Genomic DNA, 17120 nt, shown 5'->3' with positions numbered 1-17120 from the left:
CCATGAGATTAAGCTAAAGAGAAAAGTGAAAATGCTTTTCACGATTCACACGCCCTTTAGATTGTTTTATTAAACCATTTGAATAGGGATTTCCCTTTCGGCCGACAACGGGGCCCGGCCAATGCATAGTTCTAGGTTGCTATGACTTAGTTGGTGCTGGCTAATCACAAGTGAGGGCAAATTTCATATAAAATATCTCGGGCCATTGTCAGCCTAATGCGGCGTGACAGTGGCAGCACAAAGGGGGATTCATTCACCCCAGCAGGTAATAAGGACGATTTGCCATACCAACCGGGCAGTCTCGAGGGGGGCTGTCAAATACGATCAGAGCAGCGAAATGGAGCCTCGCATTCCATTCTCAGGTGGGCGAAGGCGATCCTTTTGTTCGACCGTGTTGCTTCTGATAACAGAATACAATTATATCCCTTTTTTTTTCTTTTTTTTTTTTTTTTTTTTTTTCTTCTTCCCTGTATCTTACTGACAGTTTTGCATAGCAGTTTTTGGGGCTTGCCTTCTTTTTCTTGCCTTATTTTTTTTTCTTTTCGAGGCCGGGAGGGACCCCCAATGATCCTTTAACCTGGAAGGATTTCACCCTGCTCCTTTTCCACCTTCCCCTTTCATTAAGAGCTCCGTCCAGCCACAATGAGCATCTCTGCTAATCACACAGCTTCCTTTTGTCCAGAGCCTCCCAGGGATGTTGGGGAGACCAGGGCTCGGGGTAATTCATGGCAGATCAAGGGGACTCCAGGATGATGGAATATTGGAATATTCAGGACAAGGCATTTATGGGATGGCAGGAATGGGGATCAGACACCACCCGGGTGTTTCACACATGACCAAGCCAACAGAAAGCCAGATAAAGCATGAAGTGGGGTAGGTAGGGAGATACACAGGGCGATGATTAGATCAGCAGGGAGATAGAGATAAGGGAATGTTTGCTCTGCAGGGATCAGACTCGGTTACTGAGAGCAGACCATCCTGCTGATTCACCCACCTTGGGGGTCTGTTACCTGCGGGATCACCTGGGGCTGTTTGTCAGTGGTTAATTACCGAGAGATTCCAGCCCCCAGCCCAGCCTGGCTCCTGCTCAGAGGGGCTGGAGGGCAGGGGCAGCACTGGCCCTGTCCCAGGGCACCAGGTTTGCAATCTGGCAGTCTGGCTCTGCCTGTTTCAGTGCAGCCTGAAAGGTTTGGGAGTGGGAGAAACTCCAGGAAGGTTTGAGCACCACAGCTCTGGAGGTTGCTGCTCTGTGTTGCTCCAGTACAACGATAACTACGAGTAAATAGCAAAGAGAAAGTGAAAAGAAAAATAAAAAGAATGAGGAAAGACCCCATCATTCAAGTTTGGGGGAACTTGGCCGTCAGGATTTTACAAGCTGTGCTAATCCAACCTCCTTCAATCCAACTTTCCCTCTTATCTCTATCGCCTTCATGTTCCCTGGCAGGAATTGCCCATTTAATAATTTCCCTCCAATGAGCTGAATCACAGCTAATCTGATCAAATGTCTTTCTAGGGCCTTTCATCTTCCCAGGGATGTGTTGACACTAGCACAGCTGGTTCAGAGGAAACAAGAACTCAATCAGAACTCTGTTCAAAACACAGATGGAACCCAAACCTAACCTTTCCTTTCAGATATGCAAAAGTGTGGTTAACTTCTTGTTATTATGCATTTTGCATAAGTCTTTGCATTAAGGGGCCTGATTTTTAAGTGGTTAAAAAAGCCAAGCAAACCCTGGAGGTGGATTTTGATGAGAAACTGTGCAGAATCAGCTGGGCATGGAGCTGAGAGGGCTGGTGTCACACAGAGCCATGGGGCAGCTCCTGGCTGGCATCACCTGCTGTGCTCTGGCTGCTGAGCCACCCTCAGCCCATTCCAGGGAAAGCCTGGGTTACCTGCAGCCCCCAGGGGCTGCTGTTCTGGCAGAGTGGGCTTCCCTAGGATTGGAAATAAATCCCCACCCATGTGGGAGTGCTGCTGAGGAGGAGGGGATGTGACAAACTACACACCAGGCAAGGGCAGCAGGAGCTTGGGCTTCACTGCTGAGTGGGTCCAGACCATTCAGCCAGTCTGTGGAACTGTGAGGAGACTGGAGCTGTGGACCCCCCATCCCTGGAAATGTTCAAGGCTGGGCTGGGTGGGACTCTGAGTAATTTGGGATAGTGGAAGTTGTCCCTGCCCGTGGAATGAGATGATCTTAAGGTCCCTTCCCATCCAAACCATTCTGTGAGTCTATAATTCTCTGATGGCAGTCTTACAAAGAGATATCTGAGGAATGCAATTTGTGATCCTTCAGCATCCCAGGGATCCCAGGCAGCCATTCACTTCTGCTCCTGTTCAAAGGTTCCCAGATAATCAAGGTGTTGAGGATTAAGATGGATGGGGATTTATATAAGAGGGATTTAAATAACTCTGGACACACCTTAGTGCAAGGCAGAGCTGCTCTGGAACATCCTGCAGCTGCTGCCAAGGCCTGTAACCAGATGAGGAGCTGGTTAGAAAGTCTCCATGTCATAGAATAATGGACTAGTTTGGGCTGGAAGGGACAGTGGCAGGTCCTCTGGTCCCACCCCCTTGCAATGAGGTGACCACACCTCAGCCCAGAGGCAGCTCCAGGTGCTGAGGTTCTCCTGGAAGGTCCATGGATAGACAGTGATCCCAGCACAGCATCACTCATGGGGTAAAAAGGCTTCATGCAGCACTGGCTGAGGAGGAAACTGCTGTCTCCTGCTCCTGCTGTGGAATGCTGCAGGCTGAAATGGTGCCCAGAGCTCAGGCTGGGGAGTGTAGGATGAGCTTCCTGCATTTCTGGCATTGCAGGTGGGGAAACTGAGGCAGGGTTTTGGTGTCACCCATGTCCAGAGAGGCCCTTTGTGCAGGATGGGAATCCCAGTGGGTGAGGCAGTCAGCAGGCTCTGACCTTCCCAAAGCCTCTGGAGCCTTCTCAGAGTAACCACAAGGGCTGATGCTGCTGGGGCTGAGCAGAAAATTTGGGTCAGGGCACCTGGTGGTTCAGGCTTGGGAGTGACCAAGGAAAGAAAGAAAAGCTTTAAAGATCTCAGAATCTCGGGATCTCTTCCTTAAGCTGCCACTTAGGAAACTATTTTCCAACATAACCAGGATGAAGAGAGCTCACACTGCAGAATTTGGGAATGTGCTCTGTGGAATGAATCTCCCTCCCACCAGGAACCTGACTTGTCCCCTCCTTTCACAGGGGCACATCCAAGGCAAAACTTCCATCCTAGTGGGACAAGGAGCCACTTTTAAGGAGTAAAGGGGTAACTGAGGAGATCAGCACCTGCAGAGGGTGGGGATGGGTCAAGGGAAATGGGAAAAGCACTGGAAACAGGGAAGGGACCTCTCCAGAGGGAAGCTGGAGGCTGAGCCAGATTTATGTAAAACCTTTCAGTTGCTTTATCTGAGATGGGATCCTCTCTTGCTAAATTTGAGAGGAATGTGGGGAAACTGAAGCTCACCTGCCTCTGAGGCTGCCAGAGCCAATGTTTGGTTTCCAACATTCCCAGTATTTTCCCCTCAAGCACTGCCAGGGTCCCAGCAGCCGTGACACCCCTGTGATCCTCCTCCTCCTCCTCCTCCTCCCCTGTGATGGGAATGATGCTTGTTCCCCTCCAGCACTTGGGCACTGCCTGTGGATGGATCTGTCAGCCAAGGAGTTCCCTGTTCTCTGCCTTCCCCTGGTGCTGGGCCAATATTTAATAGTTCTGATTGGCAAATGATTTTCTGCTTGGTGATCATTCAAAAAAAAAAAAAAAAAAAAAAAAGGCATTAAACTTATTTTTTTAACTTTTTTTTTTCTTTTTCTCCACCCTCACTCCTTTTCCTGGGGAGAAATATGTCCTGTGAAAATGTGAACCTTCATTTCTTAAGATGGTTTAGGTTGGAAGAGACCTTTAAAGTTCATCAAGTCCAACTCCCCTGCAGTGAGCAGGGACACCTTTCCAATAGATCAGGTTGCTCAAAGCCACACTTAATTTCACTTTGGCTGCTTCCAGGGATGAGGCATCCACCACCTCTTTGGACAACCCTCATCATAAAAAATTACTTCTTTGTGTCTGGACCCACATCTTTTTAGTTTAAAACCATTACCCCTATTTTAGTTCAACAGAGAATTCTCTCCCCAGCTTTGTCCATGTGGGGACACCATCCCCACACCCTGCCCTCTCAGTTTTTGGCTTTCAGGGATCTGCTGATCCAAGCTTAGCAGAGCCCAGCTGTGCTGAGGGACTGGAGCATCCTGTGCTGGATCTGCCCTGCTGCTCCTGCACGTGGGTTCCAGCTCCAGCAGGCAATGCCATGGGTGTTGGTACAAGCCAGCAGTGATGCCTCCGTGTGCTTCTGCAAATCCTGGGAGCTCTGACTCACCAGTCCCGTTGGATTTCACTCCTGCTGCTCAGAAAGCTGCTGTGCCTGCAAGGCAGCCAGAGCCTCAAGAAACTCCTTCTCCCAGGGGCCACCAGCTACTCAGCAACCCAGCAGCTTGTTTGGCATTAATCTGTTCTGGGATTCTTCTTTTTTTCATCCAAAGTGATGCAGTGTGAGCTTTTATTCAAAGCCTTCTGGTTTATCCTCATGGAAATGTTCATGGGTGACCCTCCCCAGAGGGGAATGGCACAGCTGTTTCCACATCCAGGATTGTGGATGTGCCTCCCTGGGTGGATTCAAGGAGGAGAGCAGGTTGTGCTGAGAGCAGAGGGGTGGTGAAATTCATACTGCAGCCAAAACCCAGATTCACCTCACCTCACTCAAAGGCTGGACTTCCAGAGCTCTTCACAAATTCCTCACCACCTTTGTCCACTGGGCATCACCTTCCAATGCCTGTGATGCCAAAGGTGCAGGAGGGACCACGAGAACCAGGGAAAACTGAGCTAGGATGGGCCCCCAGAGTAAAAGGCTGGGTTGTGCTGCTCCAAATACCAGAAACACCAGGTTGTTCCCAGCTTTATTTCCAGTTTCTTAGTTCTTAGGGTTTATTGAGTTTATTTGGTCGGATTTTTTTTTCCCTTTTAATCCAGAGTCAGTGCAGTGTCAACTGTTGTGCAGCTGTGGGTTTATATCCCCTTGAGCCAAGGAGGGAATTGAAACCCTTTCTCACACTCTCTCCTGTTCTTAGGGAGTCTGCCCCACCAGAAAAATGTTGGAAAGCCTTTGCACCTTTCACTCCTCAAAGGTGGGTGTCTCAAGTAGCTGGAGGTTCCTTTCTGTAGATTTTTAGCTTTGAAAAACAAAGCTCCGAGAATCCAGCATGACTCCTCCCCACGGTTCTGCTAAACAGATGAACCATTTCCTCTATTTCACTCCATTTTTAGCAAAATGCCTCTCCCAAGGACACTCCAGAAGTCTGTGGTGTCAGAAATTCAGGGCTCACAGCCAATGTGAGACTTCCCAATGTCTTTCCAATCATGGAACAGGGAGCAGGATCCTCATCTCAAGAGCAGACATGGCTGGGAAATCCTTCCTTTGTTGTCTGGGACAATTCCATTATTTTCCATGTTGTTCATACATTGTCCAGCCCAAAAAGGCACTAAGCCAATGCCTCACTCCAAGGACTCTGTTTCAAAAAGGAAAGATTTAGTGTGTCAGGAATGGGGACAGCAGGGCTCAGTGTTTCACTATAGGTGTGGTGAAAAGGGATTTTCAGAGCAAAATAAACCATTATATTCATCCTGCTACATCACCACAGTCCATCTTGCCACACATCTGGGATACCTAGCTGGTATTAATCATTTAATTATGATTAATTGATTGTACTTGACCTGGGGTTAACAATTTCGTCATTCAGGGAAAGATTCAGGGAAAATAAGTCACTGTCTGGGCAGAGGAACACAGGAGAGCAGTTTTCAGGTCTTGGGCAGCTGAGATATTTATGCAGTTATTCATTTGCCTTCCTCATGCCTCAATCTGAGAAGAATCTGCCGGGCTCCAGTTCCTTCTGCCTACAATTCTGAAGCCATCACTGAGTTCAGCACTGCAGGCTCCAGGGGAGATAAGCAGGATTGTCCTGGGGTGTCCAGATAAGGGAGCAGAAGCACAGAGTGACAAAGGATCTGCCCAAAGTCACATAAAAAAAGCCCTATCACAGCAGGAAAGCAAACCTTAGGTCACATCATCCTCAGGCTCTGGATTATCAAAATTAAACCACTCAGCCAAGGGGTTTTTTGCATCCCAGGATGGGTTTGGTGCTGGGACAAGTGGTCAGAGAGGTTCTGCACAGGATATTCAATTTCTCAGATTTCAGTCTGGGCTTCTTAGGAAATCCCTTTCCAGAAGTGCCTTGGAGACCTCTGCTTTAGGGGACACCCCCAAAGGCACTTTTTCCCTGCTATTCAACCTCCCCAGAATGGAGAGGGAATTGTGTCCAAACCTCTGAAACCTGCAGGGAAACTCAGCAGCAGGCAGGAATCCAACCAGCTGAAGAGTTTTGCTGACCAAAAGAAAGTGGTTTAAATGCTCTGAAGTCAACATCCCCGTGAGATATCGGTCCCTGCTCACCTCCTCCTGCCAGGTGACTTCCCAGAAACTTTCTTCAAGCCCTAACAGCTGCTACCACCCAGAGCCACCCGGATAGGAATGAGACCTGACAAACAGCTATCTCGCATTTTTATATGGCACCTTAATAACCCCTCATTTCCATTACAAGTGCATGCTTTCCCCCTGCTTATCTCCATCTCCGTGCGCTCCTTCTGCATCCCTGCGGGGCAGGGTCAGGGATGCTCGGCAGGGCAGGACAGTGCCACGGCTCGGGGAGGTGGCAGGACGTGATTCACACCGTGGCACCGCTCCATCTGCGTCAATATTGAACCCGCTGCCTTAAGTTAGGGCCAGGAGATGTTAAACCCGGTGCCCTAATGCCGTGGAGTCATTAGGAGATCGGCGGCGACTTTCTCGAGAGGCAGAAGCGCTCAGCTCGGTGCCCCGGGGCAGATCCCAGCTCCTTTGCCCTGCCTGCCCGCATTCCCCAGGTGGTTTCCATCAGATACAGCGCGATTTGCTTCCTGTTGTGCTCCCTTAAGCGGTGGCTGCATTTCAAAAGCAGCGGAGTGATTACGTCCTATCCAGGCTGTAAAAGGCGCTGAGCGCTTTTTTGGGAAGAGAGGAGTTCGCTGCAATTGGTGCTTCTCAAGGCAAATCCCATCAGCGCCCTCCTGGCTTTCAACAAGAGCTAAAAAAACCCACAAAACTGTGGAGTTGAGGTGATGGAGCTGAGATTTAGGGTTTTAGCCACATCTGTCTGCCTGGAGCTGCTTGTTCTGGCAAACACAGGGATTCTCCAGGCTGTGCTGCCTGGAGCTCCCTGGGGTTTGGTGAGCTCTGGACAGAACCGCTGGATCGTAGAATTCTCCAGGTTGGAAAAGAGCAAGGATTTGGTTTAGTTTTAGAATTTGGGGGCTTCTCTTTGTCACCCTGCGAGGGGTATAATTTGGCCTCATCTCTTTTCTTTCCATGAAAGAAATGGAAAGTTTAGGAGTTTGGTTGTTTTTGCCTTTTTTTTTTTCTTTTTTTTTTTTTTCCTTGGTTTGGCTTAATTTTAGAATTTGGGGGGCTTCTCTTTGTCAGAGGAAATGGAAATACGGGGAGGGAAGTGCATGACATTTTTGTTGCTTGACCTCAGTGTATCTCTCTGAGCTGAGTGCTGAGCCCATCACTGACAGTCTTCTCAAAGCATTTTGAATTCTCCAGAATTGCTTCCACTCCTGATGGGAAGCTTCAGGTGCAGAATTAAAGCAGTGGGGATTTAATTTTTGGAGGGGATTGCAGAGGCAACGAGGCCACTGAGCCCAAACCTGAACCCAGCACTCCCACATCCCGTGCTGGATGCTGGATCCCGTGTTAGGAACTGCTATCCCATGTTCCAAAGTGCCAGATCCATTTAAATCCCTCCAGCTGACCCCACCACTGCCCTGGGCAGCTGTGCCAGTGCCTGACAACCCCTTCAATGCAGAAATTTTCCTGATATCTAACCCAAATATCCACATTTCCCTATATCCAATCCTAGACACAATTGGAGGCCGTTCCCTCTCCTCCTGTCCCTGTTCCCTGATGCAGAGTCTGACTCCCCTGGCTGTCCCCTCCTGTCAGGGAGTTGTGAGAGCCACAAGGTCCCTCCTGAGCCTCCTTTTCTCCAGCTGAGCCCTTTCCAGCTCCCTCAGGATTTCTCCAGCCCCTTCCCCAGCTCTGCTCCCTTCCCTGGGCACGCTCCAGCCCCTCAATGCCTTTCTGCAGTGAGGGGAATGCACAGGGAATGCTCTGTGCTGGGCTGGTGCTCCTGCAGAACCCAAGCTGGGATCACAAACCATGGATTCCCAAGCCAAGGCCACCCCTCTGATACCCACACAGGAGAAGTTTTCCTGCACAAACACCATTTTCTTTTTGGTCCAAGCTTGGGAAGGTACACAGGGGTCTCCATGAGGTTTGCAAACATCAGCTCAGCACCCACAGCACCTTCCCAATAAGCCAAAGGGCTGGATCAGATCTCTCCTGAGCAGAGGAAAGGGTGATTCCCAAGAGATGAGAGCTGACTAACCAAGGAACATGCTCTAGCCATAAAAACACAGATCACCCTTGGATTGGATGATACTGATATACTTGATACTGATGATACTTGAATTGGAGATCCCTGGATGTGAAGGATGGAGCACCTGGTGGGTCAGGAATTATCTGCATGGTGGCACTCTAGGAGATGCAGGGGTGGTTTTTGGGGCACTGTTTGTTGGTGACATGGGCAGTGGGATCCAGGGCACCCTCAGGGAGTTTGCTGCTGGCACCAGGCTGAGGTGCAGGCTGATGAGAGCTGGGTCTGTGCAAACCTCATGAAGGTTCAAGGCCTTCAAGAGCAAGTGCACAAAAATCAGGCCAGTCCCAACCCCAACACAGGCTGGGTGGAGAATGGGGAGAAAGCAGAAAAACTGGGAATGTTGGAACCACATGATCTTTAAGGACGTTCCAACCCAGCCAAGCTATGATTTCATGGGAAGGTTTTGGGATCAGTTGGCCCTGCTGGGAGGATGTGGGAGGTGTGTCAGCCTTTCCCTGGCCAGACACTGCACCTCCCACCTCCCTCACATAATGGCATTCACCCACCCACCACCTCATCTCACTGGCTTTTGTGAGAAGCCTTTTATTTTTCACAGACTCCAGAGCTGGTCAAAAATATCCTTAGAGACCCTCATACAAAGCTCTGCATCCCCAAAATTTGGATTCTGGATCCCACCTGGACTTAGGCAAGCACAAGATGCAGAGTCCCCAGTCCTGTTTGAACGGGACTCTCTCTCCTGCTCTTGCTCAAAGCTGAGCTGACACAGTCAAGAACTGCATGGTCATCATTTGCAGGATGCTGGGATCCTCCAGGCTGGACAGATGCTGAACAAGGGAAAATCACACTGGGGACCTGAGGGCTCCTGCATTTTCCTTTTATTTTATTTTTTTCTTTTTGATTGTTGCCCTCGGTGACTTAATAACCTCCCCAAGTGCCCTGACAAACATGTTCCAGGACATTGCTCATCCCTTCTGCCTGTAAGTTCATGCACATTGTGGGATTTGCATATTGTTGTCTTTGGTAGCCTTCCCAAAGAAAAGCTGGAGTTCTTGCTTAAGCCTTCAACCCAGCCAGGACTGCTCCCCAGTTGTGATTGCTCCCCAAAAACATGTTGACTTTTTGGCTTGCATGAAACTCTCCTCACATTAGTAAAGCCTGGAAGCATCTGGAAAGGCAAAGATTAAGCCAAAATGCCCAGGGAAAGCTCAGATCAGCAAAACATGGTGCAGGGAAGGTTTGAGTGGTTTCTGAGTAGTCAGCTGATACAAAGCTCAGTCAAAGCTCTGGTGAAGCTGCATCAACTGAAAATGTGACTTTGTGCCTTTATGGATCCATTGATATTTCAATGTGCCAGTGGAATCATCTGAAAAGTGTCAGAAACAGCACAGCTTCAAGGATAACTGGTCTATAAGCATGAGGTGAGTGGGGAGTAGTACAGGAGGTTAAGGGAGACCAGTTATCAGAATTATTGTGTCTGCTTAGAATTGCCCCAGGGGTTTGAAAACAGCCCTGTTTACAGTAAAAATCCCATTTTATTTCTGCCAAAAAGCAGTGATGTTTTCTGAGGTGTGGTGCTGAACTGCAGGGTCATTTCTTGTGAGTGAGGAAATCAAAACTGCGAGGAGAAATGGAAATATAAATGGATATCTTGGGGTATTCTGCACTTGCAAGGTATTTTGTAAAATTTGGTTTTCATTTTGGCACAGTGTGGAAAAAGCAGTGGATCCAGGAAAGCCTTCCCTGCCCAGCTCTCCCTGGGATGGAAGGCTGTGATGGGAGCTCTCCACAAAGACTAAAACTCCTCAGTCCTTAACCAGGACATCTTTTGGCTGATCCCAGCTCCAGCCTGAGGCAATGGGCATGAAAAGAAAGCTCATTTCCAGTCCCAGGCAGGGACCTTGATTAGGCAAGTGAGGAAAACCTGGGGCAGGTGCAAGGTGCACGTTGAGTACTGTGACACAGAGAGAGGCACAGCCTGGGGGAAAAGGGCTGGAGGGTGGGGACAGCGTTTGGTTTACATCCTGAGGATTGAGGATCTGACCATCCTGGCATTTCCTGCCTTCCAGCCTGTCAAGGAAGAGGAGCTTTACCTGATGCTGGTCCCACCACCAGGTGAAGCATGAGGCTGTCATTAAAGTGTAAACCTAAATTTTCCATTTTTTTGGTGAGCATATCCAAATTCTGCATGTCTGAAGGAAAGCCCGTGGCTCAGGGTCTGGCTCTGTGGTGTATTGCCTGCACAGTGCCATACAGAATATTCCATATGCCCCCTGAAATTTGGGTTTGCACAATTTCTGTGTCTGGCTCTGGTGTATTGCCTGCACAGTGCCATACAGAATATTCCATATGCCCCCTGAAATTTGGGTTTGCACAATTTCTGTGTCTGGCTCTGGTGCATTGCCTGCACAGTGCCATACAGAATATTCCACATGCCACCTGAAATCCAGGTTTGCACAGCTTTCTGTGTCTGGTCTGTGATGCATTGACTGCACAGTGCCATACAGAATATTCCATGTGCCCTCTGAAATCCAGGTTTACACAACTTTCTGTGTCTGACTCTGGTGTATTGCCTGCACAGCACCATATTGAATATTCCATGTGCCCTCTGAAATTCAGGTTTGCACAATTTCTGTGTCTGGCTCTGTGATGCATTGCACAGTGCCATACAGAATATTCCATATGCCCCCTGAAATTCAGGTTTGCACAATTTCTGTGTCTGATCTATGGTACATTGCCTGCACAGCACCATATTGAATATTCCATGTTCCCTCTGAAATTCAGGTTTGCACAATTTCTGTGTCTGACTCTGGTGTATTGCCTGCACAGCACCATACAGAATATTCCACGTGCCCTCTGAAATCCAGGTTCACACAGCTTTCTATGTCTGGCTCTGTGGTGCATTGCCTGCACAGCACCATAGAGAATATTCCATGTTCCTTCTGAAATTCAGGTTTGCACAATTTCTGTGTCTGACTCTTGTGCATTGCCTGCACAGTGCCATACAGAATATTCCACGTGCCCTCTGAAATCCAGGTTCACACAGCTTTCTGTGGTGCCATGGCCCTATCCAAAGACCTGAGGATGACCCCAGTCAGAGCTTTTTTGGCTGACCTCAGTGGCCTGCTCCTGTCTGCACAGGAGCTCATTTCCTAGCGAAACAAAACATCCTTGGAGCAGCTCCAAGCCAGACCACAGGCAAGAGGAGGATTTCCTGGCCTCCTGCCGTGCCCTGTGGAGAAGATGCTCACAGGGCTGACCAAACCCATCCTCCAGTGGCCCTTCCTCACTGCCTGCTCTCCTCCACAGCCACCAGGGAGTCAGCCTTCGTGCACGCCATCGCCTCGGCCGGCGTGGCGTTCGCCGTCACCAGGTCCTGCGCCGAGGGCTCGGCCACCATCTGCGGCTGTGACACGCGCCACAAGGGCTCTCCTGGCGAGGGCTGGAAGTGGGGGGGCTGCAGTGAGGACGTGGAATTTGGCAGCATGGTGTCCCGGGAGTTCGCCGACGCCCGGGAGAACCGGCCCGACGCTCGCTCGGCCATGAACAGGCACAACAACGAGGCTGGAAGGACCGTAAGGACCTTTACATTTCACCTTTCCTGGTTTTATTTTCTTACCTGAGGTGGGAGGGAATTAAGGGGGCTCAAAAGGCCTAAATCTGGGCTAAATTTGCATCATAAAATATCTGTGCTGTGAGAGTTCTAGCTCGGCGTGGCTGGTCTGTGAAAGCTCCACGTAAATTCACCCACACAGTTGTAAACTCCTGCCTGGGAATCCAGATCTCTTTTATAGAGGATGGATCCAGGCAGGTCTAGGAGGGGATTTCATCCCATCTTAGGAGTTGTGGATGTCCCATTCCTGGAAGCATCCAAGGCCAGGTTGGACAGGGCTTGGAGAACCTGGTCTAGTGGAAGGTGTCCCTGCCCATTCCAGGGTGGTTGGAAATGAATGATTTTTAAAGTCCCTTCCAACCCAAATCATTCTATGATTCCATGATTAGAGTTATTAAACCAGTTAATAATGTCCTAATTGTGCCTGTTCCCTTCCCTGGACTGTGGGGCACCTGAAGTTTGAGTGCAATTGTCCATTCCCCTTCTCTGGAGCCTTGAGGGAGGAGAAGAGCAGGAGAGCTTTTCCCACAGCCCATCTTCTCAACCCAGCTCTATTTCCCAGGGAATATTTAACAAAATTAGAGGCAATATGACTTTGGTACCTCCAGATTAAACTTGGATCATGCCCTAAAGTGTTTTTTTCTTCAAACAATCCTGGAACAAAATGTATTGAGGAAAAGAAAGCACAAAATCTGCTTTATACACAACTTTTTCCCTAGGTGGAATAATCCCAAAAAGGGGATGTTCCTTTTTTTCATCTCCAGAATAGCCCATAAATGCCAGAAGAATGTAATTTGTGGGAAACAATTTGTAGAACTGAACCACAAAGCCCTTTCTAACAGAGATTATTCCACAGCTTCTCTGAGAGAACAGGTTAATGTGGTCTTGTCCCCTCAGCAGAGGATCTTGCACACATCCAGGAGGACATTTGTGCAGTGAGCTGTAGCAAAGCCACCACAGCTGCTGTGTTGGGACACTTGTCCTCAGGCAGCCTGGGGTTTCTTGAGAGCTCCTGAGGTGGATCCTGTGAATTCCCATGGTGTTATCCCACCTCACACCACAGCAGAGCTGTTGGAACACAACTTTTGGAAGGGAAATACCACCAGAAACCGAAATTGTCTGCAATGGAGATGACCACAAGCAGTAATGTGGTTTCCTCCAGCTCTGGCCTAAATTATCCCGGGTACCCCCAGGGATGGGGCAGTGCTGGTGGCAGTTATGTAGTGGGAAAAAGAGGGCTGGGGAGAAGCAGTGTGGAGTGGAAAGGAGGGATTTCCTTTAAAGTAAGAATTTGCTTTAAAGTGGAAAAAAAAAGAATGAACATCCCTGTGATCACAGGCCTGCTGAGATCTTTTTACTCTGAGCCTTGTTCCTTGACTCTGCGTTCTTCTAGGACATTTACAGGTGTCAGAAATTAGGGAGCAGATATCCCACCATGACCTGAAATCCCACTGATTTAGGAAGCACTGGTGTTTTCCATTCTCACCATGCCAGCACCCATGGGACAGCTCTTCCAGGCCTCCACACTCGAGTGCTTCCAGCTAACCCCGAGCCACGGGCAATATTCCACGTTAATTCCCATAGGAACTCCAACCCTGCCGCTCTACCGGGAGTTCTGATGAAGTTCAGAGTGATTACACAAACCCAACCTCCCGTGGTTCTCTCTCATTGCTAATTACAACCTGCTCTGTAAATAACACAGGAAAGCACCTGGTGAGCACCAAGGTGCTGATTCATGGCAAATCTCTTGGGCTCAGGCTGGCACTCGCCTGTTCACGCACCCAGAAATTTGCTGATTGCTCTGAAAATGCAGATTATCCAGCTGTTGCATAAGGTTGTCTCCCACCTCCCAGAGTACTGGAGGGCAACACCTCTAGTTATTTAAACTCGTTTTATAAGAGGTGAAAACAAGTAGTGAGCTTCTGGGATCAATGACCACGCTCACATTTATCCCAGGAAAGTGTTTTGTGTAGAAGTCTGAGACTTTCAAATCAAAAGTTGTGCTCTTTTTTTTTTCTTTGAAATTATTTTAGAAAAATCATAACCCTGGCTTTAAAATAAAAAAAAATTCCATTTCAATTTCTGAAAGTTGCCATAGCAAGGCTTGAACCTTTTTTGCTTAAGTATACATGAAACATATGTAAAGGATGGAGTTGTGTTCTAAACAGTTAGGACATTTCATGTTCCTTTTATTCCCAACAGAAAAGCTGCATTTTTCATTTATGAAGACATTGAGTAGCTTTGTGTGCTCTTTGCTTCTCTGCCCAGATGTGTTTGAATTCTTTTCCTGGGTGACAACCCTGCAATATTCCCACATGAACATTGATAAGACAGAAGTTAATAAGCTCAGAAATTTCCTTGGTGAAAGTTTTTGGTAAATCCTTGAATTTGAGTTGGCAATCAGAATTAGTCAATGAAAAGTGTAAAATAGGGAAGTTTTATAGCTTAGACCCAGCAGTGACTGGGAGATAAGGGGATTTTTGGTTCACAGGAGTATAAATATATTGATGAAAACATTAATAATTCCTTGGAAAATCATGGCTACGTAGCAGAATGCCGTAAGTATTTTAATTACAGGTTTTCCTTCTTTGCCTTCCTTCTCTTTTGCAGTCCATCATTGAGCTCATGCACCTCAAGTGCAAGTGCCACGGGCTCTCGGGCAGCTGCGAAGTGAAGACCTGCTGGTGGTCCCAGCCAGACTTCAGGGTCATCGGCGACTACCTCAAGGACAAGTACGACAGCGCCTCGGAAATGGTGGTGGAGAAGCACCGCGAGTCGCGCGGCTGGGTCGAGACCCTCCGGCCCAAATACAACTTCTTCAAGGCGCCGACCGAGAAGGACCTGGTCTACTACGAGAACTCGCCCAACTTCTGCGAGCCCAACCCCGAGACCGGCTCCTTCGGGACGCGCGACAGGATCTGCAACGTCACCTCCCACGGCATCGACGGCTGCGACCTGCTGTGCTGCGGCCGCGGCCACAACACGAGGACTGAGAAAAGGAAAGAGAAGTGCCACTGTATCTTCCACTGGTGCTGCTACGTCCGCTGCCAGGAGTGCATACGAGTCTACGACGTCCACACGTGCAAATAAAGCGGGCAAGACCCTTGGCCGGGCTCCGAGTGGAGGAATGGAAATTTTTTTGAGCCTACTTCCTCTGAGGTTGCAGACGTGAGAGAAGTCTACTTTTTTTGGTATTAAAAGAATAAAAACTGGACAAAAAAAAATAATAAATAAATTTAAATAAATAAAAAGGCTAAAAGTGGTTGGATAGAATAGGTCTAATGACTTGTGGGCTATCCCAAGGTGCATCTGGCAGTCACACAAGCTGATGCCTCTGGCAGGAGAGCAGCTTTTTCCACCAGCCCACAACACCGAGCTGGAAAGAAGAGCATTGGCAAAAGCATGGATTTGCTCTGCTCTCACCCACCTGAAGTGACCCGTGTGATTAAGTGTCCTTTGAAAGACTTGCATCTTCCTAAGCATCTCCTTTTCCCTCAGCCAGGCAGAGGCTGTGCTGAACAGCAGCACTGAGCTTTCTGAGAGATCTCTCTGCACACCCAAATGGCCTGACTGTGTGATGTGAGCAACAGCAGCAAAAGAAATAAAAGCAGATAAAATAAGGATTTTTTAAATAAAGAACATGACTACATTTTTTGCTTTTGCCTTGGAACCAGAGAAGTCTACAAATATCTAACAGAGCTGGAGAGTGGGCAAGCTCTTGATCTGAACTTTTTAGCATAGTAGCTTCTGCCAGATATAACATAGGATTCCATGACATCTGTAGAAAGGGAAGGAGGGAGAAGAAGGAGGGAGAGAAAGAGAGAAAACTGCTGATGACTTCCTGCAAATGCCCTGTTGGCACACAGGTGACGTGCACAGTATGGAGAAGTTCAGTGTCTTGTGTGTGAAGTAGACTCTGTGTGCATTGAGGACACAGCCCCACATCTGGGAATGCTGCTCCAGCTCTCCAGCCAGTGAGTCTTCCTTGGAAACGTGGTGCAGGGAGTCTCCTGGGGCTGGACACTCACTCCTGAGCACAGCACATCCATGGGTGGGAAGCGTTCACCCTTCCCACCTCGTTGGGGAGCTCTGTTGCCAGCAGTGGAAAGTGCACTTAGTTCATCCACTCTCTGCACCTGCTGCAGGATTCCTGGGCACTTGGCAGCAGCCTGAGCCCACAGGTCTCTTGGGAACATGGATCTGAAGGACTCATTGTCACCCCTTAATTTACATTTGGGTGAACCCACCCACTGTCACCACCACACTCCACAAGCTGGAGCAGTCTCAGACTCAAGCCAAACTTTGTTCCTACAGCCATTCCCACCTATAAAAGTGGCACAGATTAAAATGGACAAAAGCCCAGAGTCTCAGCCAGCCCAGAGTTTGGGTAAGTTTGGACACAGCCAAATCCCAGCTTTGCAGTGCTGGCCCATCTCTGCTGCTCACCCCTGACTCCCCATCTTTGCATGTTGCTCTGCTTCCAGCTCCAGATCAGGATCACAGTTTACAGAAACAGGTCTCAGCTCTTCCATGGGCATCAGGACTCCCTTCAGGGTGTCAGGCACAAACTCAGCCCATCACCTTGGTATCTACAGCACTGTAACCCTGCTTGGGTTATTCCTGATCAATACTGGGTTAAATGATGGGGGAACCAAGCATGGAGTCACAGCTGGTTTTAGCCCCAGATGCACTTGCCCTGTGTCCTCTTTGCCTTATCCCTGCTTTTAGGTCCTATCCTGGAAAAAGGACAATGGATTGGTGTTAATTCTGTCTCTTCAGCACAGGAAGGGAAGCAGGGCATGAGTTAATTCCCTTTTCATGGCAATGTCATCATGGCTGTTGGTTGGTTCACTTCTGGAAATCTTTGTAAGAGAAATCAGCTCCTCTCTTCACATCAGCCTTTTCCCAGGAACCAAAGCAGGGAGCATGCAGAAGAAGGAGGGAACAAACAGAGCTTA

The 17120-nt window shown here is 48.7% G+C and overlaps 1 protein-coding gene across 1 annotated transcript in view; it reads left to right on the top strand.

Annotated features, from left to right (window-relative positions):
- The window catches only part of WNT3A (Wnt family member 3A), an 84987-nt gene extending 69610 nt beyond the window's left edge, over positions 1-15377 (top strand). The window contains exons 3-4 of the mRNA XM_056484431.1: positions 11859-12124; positions 14773-15377. Coding sequence (XP_056340406.1) covers positions 11859-12124; positions 14773-15252 — 746 coding nt within the window. The 3' untranslated portion in view covers positions 15253-15377. The remainder of the gene's footprint in view (positions 1-11858; positions 12125-14772) is intronic.
- The last annotated feature ends 1743 nt before the right edge of the window (positions 15378-17120 follow it).

Source organism: Oenanthe melanoleuca, chromosome 2 (assembly GCF_029582105.1).
Source record: "Oenanthe melanoleuca isolate GR-GAL-2019-014 chromosome 2, OMel1.0, whole genome shotgun sequence".
Classification (NCBI taxonomy): Eukaryota; Metazoa; Chordata; class Aves; order Passeriformes; family Muscicapidae; genus Oenanthe; species Oenanthe melanoleuca.
The sequence above is the reverse complement of the archived record's forward strand: the minus strand, read 5'-3'. Positions and strand labels throughout refer to the sequence as shown.